Source organism: Triticum urartu, chromosome 1 (assembly GCF_003073215.2).
Source record: "Triticum urartu cultivar G1812 chromosome 1, Tu2.1, whole genome shotgun sequence".
Lineage (NCBI taxonomy): Eukaryota > Viridiplantae > Streptophyta > Magnoliopsida > Poales > Poaceae > Triticum > Triticum urartu.
This window is the reverse complement of record NC_053022.1, coordinates 507,766,310-507,771,486: the sequence shown is the minus strand read 5'-3', so window position 1 is coordinate 507,771,486 and position 5,177 is coordinate 507,766,310. Positions and strand designations below refer to the sequence as shown.

At 52.4% G+C, this 5,177-nt stretch overlaps 1 protein-coding gene across 1 annotated transcript; it reads left to right on the top strand.

Annotated features, from left to right (window-relative positions):
- The first annotated feature begins 1,963 nt into the window (after positions 1–1,963).
- Positions 1,964–3,347, top strand: LOC125536914 (GDSL esterase/lipase EXL3-like). The gene has a single exon (XM_048700213.1). It carries the CDS (start codon positions 2,026–2,028, stop codon positions 3,208–3,210), a length of 1,185 nt encoding a protein of 394 aa, XP_048556170.1. The 5' UTR covers positions 1,964–2,025; the 3' UTR covers positions 3,211–3,347.
- Positions 3,348–5,177: the final 1,830 nt, after the last annotated feature.

Here is a 5,177-nt window from a genome sequence, read left to right as displayed (position 1 = left end):
CTGGAACATGGAACTGTGACCAGAATAGCCTTTCCACTTCACGATCTTTTTGATCTTTGAAGTACTCGGCCGCATCAGCAACACTGGCTGCCAAATCCACGTATGCGTCTGCAGAACTCCATAGTTGATCAAGAGGGGCATACTTCGGATCTCCGAACTTCGTCCGCAACAAAAATGGCTTCCCAGCCGCGATATCCCCAGCTTGACGCAGCTCCTCCTTCGCCGCTCTGATTTTAGAGCGGGCTTCCTTGGCTGCTACCATGGCCTTCTCCAGGTCCGCCGCCTTCGCCCAGCTTCCTTTTTCAAGAAGATGGTAATGGTCGGCGGTATCTTTCAACTCAACGGCCATCTTGGCTATTCTTTCCTTGCTTTGGCAATGCGCAGCCTGTTCGGCCCTCAGCTCTTCGACCGCCTTTAGAGCGGTCGCATCACTATTTCTGGCTTGTTCCTTGGCTCGGGCAAGTTCCGCCTGAAGGGTCTCCACGGTGGCGGCTCCATTTGGAGTCACAACATATTAAAGATACTAGCATCATGATCCTCTTACTATGTGTTGATCACCGGAGAAATCACATACCCTGTGCCTCATCGAGCCGCTTGTTGACAAGCATGATGTCGGCATCTACCGCATCAAGTTGTCGCTTCAGCTCGGCAAACTCACCAGTCCGGCTAGCCACCGGACCTTCAGCCATGTGCACATAAAGGCAGCCTGATTATTACCTGGGACTATAATCCTCTGTTTGTTGCCGTTCTCGATGGCAACCAGAGTCTCAGGGGCTACTATCTGCATAGGGAACACCTAACGTGTGCGGTACTGCCAAAAACATACACTATTCCACGTACCTCGAAGCCTTTCAGCAGAATCATAAAAGCTTCATGCAACCCGCTTTCGGCGGATGAAATCCTCTCAATCACCGTACCAATTAGCGTACGATGCGCTTCTGAGATGGCCATTCAGTGCGTCCGATCGCACACCGGACGGTTTCGGACTCTTTCTGTTGATCTCTTTAGGAGCCGAATACTGAGGACTTCGGGAGGCTGAAGGATTACCCTCTGGCCTTGGCGTATCAGGAGAAACCCTCCGCGACGACACTTCAGGGTCGCCCGCCTCATGAGGCGGGGTGGCATGGGGAGGTGTTTCGCTCTCCATCATCTCCGGAACAAGATCCCCCGAAGACGAATTCTGTCGAGAAGGGCTACGATCCGAACTACAAGATATATGCTTTGGTTATTGTCTTCAGAAGTAATGTAGGATATTTTTACTATCGCCAACGCGTCCCCGATCGCCAACGGCCTCGCCCTACACGCACGCCTACGGTGTACTCCTACACGGGCACCCCCGTGCACCATACGCATGCACACATGCACACCTACGCCACGGACCTGACGTGCCCGACACGCCCAGCGCGCGCCCATACACGCGCCCGACGCGTCCGACCCGTCGTCGCGGCTTATTTGACCAACATGTTATGAACATCCATGTTTTTTTTCAGAACTTTATTGAATGTTTTAATTTGAATTTCTTAAGTTAGTAAATCATGGGAGCATATGAGAGGTGATATATATTTAGTGTGTACGGCCGCGGCCTCTACCAAAACAGTGCCGAATAGGAGCTGACAATGTAAACATCCTTGACTGACTCGAGCACGGCACTCAGCAAGCATACGTTGGCATTGGCCATTTGGTTTGGCCGTTTGGTATAGTTTGGTTTGGTGACATGAATAAATGAATTGGCGAGTGAGATCCGCAAGAGATGAATGCAGACATGCAGGTCATATTTAGGCTAGCCAGCACCTACTGAAACGCAATGAATGGATTTGAAGGCACGCGCGCTCGCGCACGTACACTACTCTACTCTACATGCTGCACCACACCACCGATAGACTGGTAGCGCTGGCATTTACTCAGGCCATGTGATCCTTGCCAGTCTGCATGCCCCGAAAGCCATGCATAAATCCTACCCTCTCCAACACACTCCACTCCACTCCACTCTCCAGTGCACTCCACACACTCTGCTACTAGCTACCAATGACAATGGGCGTGGGGCGTGCAACAAGAAGGATGCAAGGCAGGAGTTCCATGTCGGTCTTGCTGGTGTCGTTGCTGCTGCTGGCGGCGGCGGCCGGTGTTTCCAGCCGAGCCACGTACACGGGCAGCAGCACCGCAGGTGCCGGTGCAAGTGTGACGACGACGGCGCCGCCGAAGAAGCATGTTGATGGGAAGAAGCAGCAGGTGCCGGCGCTGGTGGTGTTCGGCGACTCGATCGTCGACCCGGGCAACAACAACGCCATCAGCACCATCGTCAAGGCCAACTTCGCGCCCTACGGCCACGACTTCGGCGCCGACCACCGCCCCACGGGCCGCTTCTGCAACGGCAGGATCCCCACCGACTTCATCGCCTCCAGGCTCGGCCTCAAGCAGCTCCTCCCGGCGTACCTGGCCCCGAACCTGACGACGCACGACCTGCTCACCGGCGTCAGCTTCGCGTCGGGCGGCACGGGGTACGACCCGCTCACGGCGCAGCTCGCCTCCGTCATCTCCATGACGGACCAGCTCCGCATGTTCGACGAGTACAAGGCCAGGGTCCGCGCCGCGGCCGGCGACGCCGCGCTCTCGGAGATCCTCGCCAGGGGCGTGTTCGCGGTGTGCGCCGGCAGCGACGACGTGGCCAACACCTACTTCACCATGCGCGCGCGGAGCTCCTACTCGCACGCCTCCTACGCGTCGCTCATGGTCGCCCACGCCACCGCCTTCCTCGACGGCCTGCTGGCCGCGGGCGCCCGCCGCGTCGCCGTCATCTCCATGCCGCCCATCGGGTGCGTGCCCTCCCAGCGCACGCTCTCGGGCGGCATGGGGCGCGAGTGCTCCCCGGACCACAACGAGATCGCGGAGCTGGTGAACTCGGGAATGGGCACCGCCGTCGACACCCTCAAGGCGAAGCACCCGGGGGCGAGGGTGATGCTGATGGACATCTACGGGTACCTGCTGGACATGATGGTGCGGCCGGACGGGTACGGGTTCAGGGAGTCCACGCTGGGCTGCTGCGGCACGGGCATGATGGAGGTCGCCGTGCTGTGCAACGGCGTCACGTCGGCGGTGTGCGGGGACGTGGAGGAGTACTTGTTCTGGGACAGCTACCACCCCACCGAGAAGGCCTACAGGATCCTCGTTGACTACGTCTACGACAACTACCTCAAGGAGCTCATCGCCTAGGCCTACCTATATATCCTTGCTGTAACCCCTACCTTGCATTATTCTCTGGGAGTTTCGTTTCCATTCATTGCGTCTGTATTGTGCACGTAGCACCTTGTGACAACAATTGTCAATTATTGTTGATCTTTAAGAGGTCATTATCGGCTTGAGATCGGACCGTTAGAAGGAGAGAGAGGTTTGGTGGAATATGATGGATGTTTTATTCATAGTTTAAAAAACCGAACCGGAAATCGAACCGGAAAGGTTGTCGGTTCAGGTTTTTACCGGTCGGACCGCCGATTCACCGGTTCGATTGTTGGTTTTTTTAATAAATAAAATAATACTCCCTCCGTCCGGAAATACTTGTCATCAAAATGGATGGAAATGAATGTACCTACAACTAAAATACATCTAGATACATCCATTTCAATGACAAGTATTTCCGGACGGAGGGAGTATATATTGATTAATATATGTGCTAATATAGAGTGAAACAATGGTCAAATAAAATTATAACCATGTAGTGGACAACAAAGTAGCACAATTAAGTTGGTTATTGAGCCATGGGCAGGCCCCGCCTACTACTCACACGCCATTGGATCGAATCCCACTTTCCCAATTTCTATTAAAAAAATTCCTGATTTTTCCCGGTTCAATTACCCGGTTTTTTCACCGGTTCTCCAGAAAACCGGCCAGTTCGATCGGTTTTTTCCGGTTTGATTGCATATCGGTCTTATTAGCTTAAAAACCCGATGAGGCTGCCGGTTCCGGTTTTTTCCGGTTCGACCGCCGGTCCGGTCCGGTTTTTTAAACTATGGTTTTATTGAGCTTCAAGGACGAGTATATATTGAGTACATGACGTGTAGGGTAAGAAACCTCTCTTGAAGATAAGGCACTCCCTCCGTCCGGATTTATTAGGCCCCTCAGCCACAATAGCATGTCCCGATTTATTAGGCCCTTCTAATTAATTTTCTTGGAATCAAACTCATTCACTTGCGGAGGACCGAGGGGTATTAACTAGCCCGTTGCATGCATCGGCCTAAAGCGGACGCATGCGCTTCTCCTGGTCTTCAGATTGGCCATGCTAGCGGCCATGCATCAGCATGCGCGTGAATTCTGGGCTGCTGGATGGATTAGCTAGAGTGTGCATTAAATTACGTGACTCCCGAAACGTACAACACAATTAAACACCAGAAATTTCCACCTTAATCAAGGCCAGTTACTAGGTTTCTTGGTCCTGGGGATCTTGTCTCCAGGCCCAATAAACCCGGACAGAGAGAGTAGAAGACGAATTACAAACTCTAAACTACCAAATACAAGTAACCCAAATATATCTCTAACATGGACAGCTAGCTTTGAAGCATGTGTACCTGCATGCAATAACATGACTCTTTGGAGGGTTTTCCGCAATGTTTCACGAGCTTTCTTTGCCACCGTTCGATCTCACATCCAATGCTTCAGGTGTTCCTGTAGCATGGGAGCATGTTGTGAGTCACGCGAGCACCTGATATTTTCCACCATTAACCAGTGGGAGTTAAAAATCCCAAGGATGTATGTTTCCCGCGATGGCCAAGCGCCGAGCTCCCCTACCTCCTTCAACTTTGCTGCCTTTGGTGATCTCCCACTAGTGCAGAACCGGGCAATAGCACCGGTTCATAAGGCCCTTTAGTGCCGGTTTGGTAACCGGCGCTAAAGTGTAGGCACTAAAGCCCCCCCCCCCTTTAGTACCGATTCAGCACGAACCGGTGCTAAAGGGCAACCACGTGGCACGAGCCAGCTTCGGGGGCAGGGAGCCCTTTAGTACTGGTTGGTGTCACCAACCGGTATTAAAAGGTTGGGGGGGTTGGGTTTATGATTTTTTTCATTTAATTTTGTGTTTTCCATTTAATTCTTTTTCGTTTGCTGGTATTTTACGATACTACATATTGTACACGTTATGCATATATATAAATAGAATTTCTAGTAGAAACGATCATAATATATATATA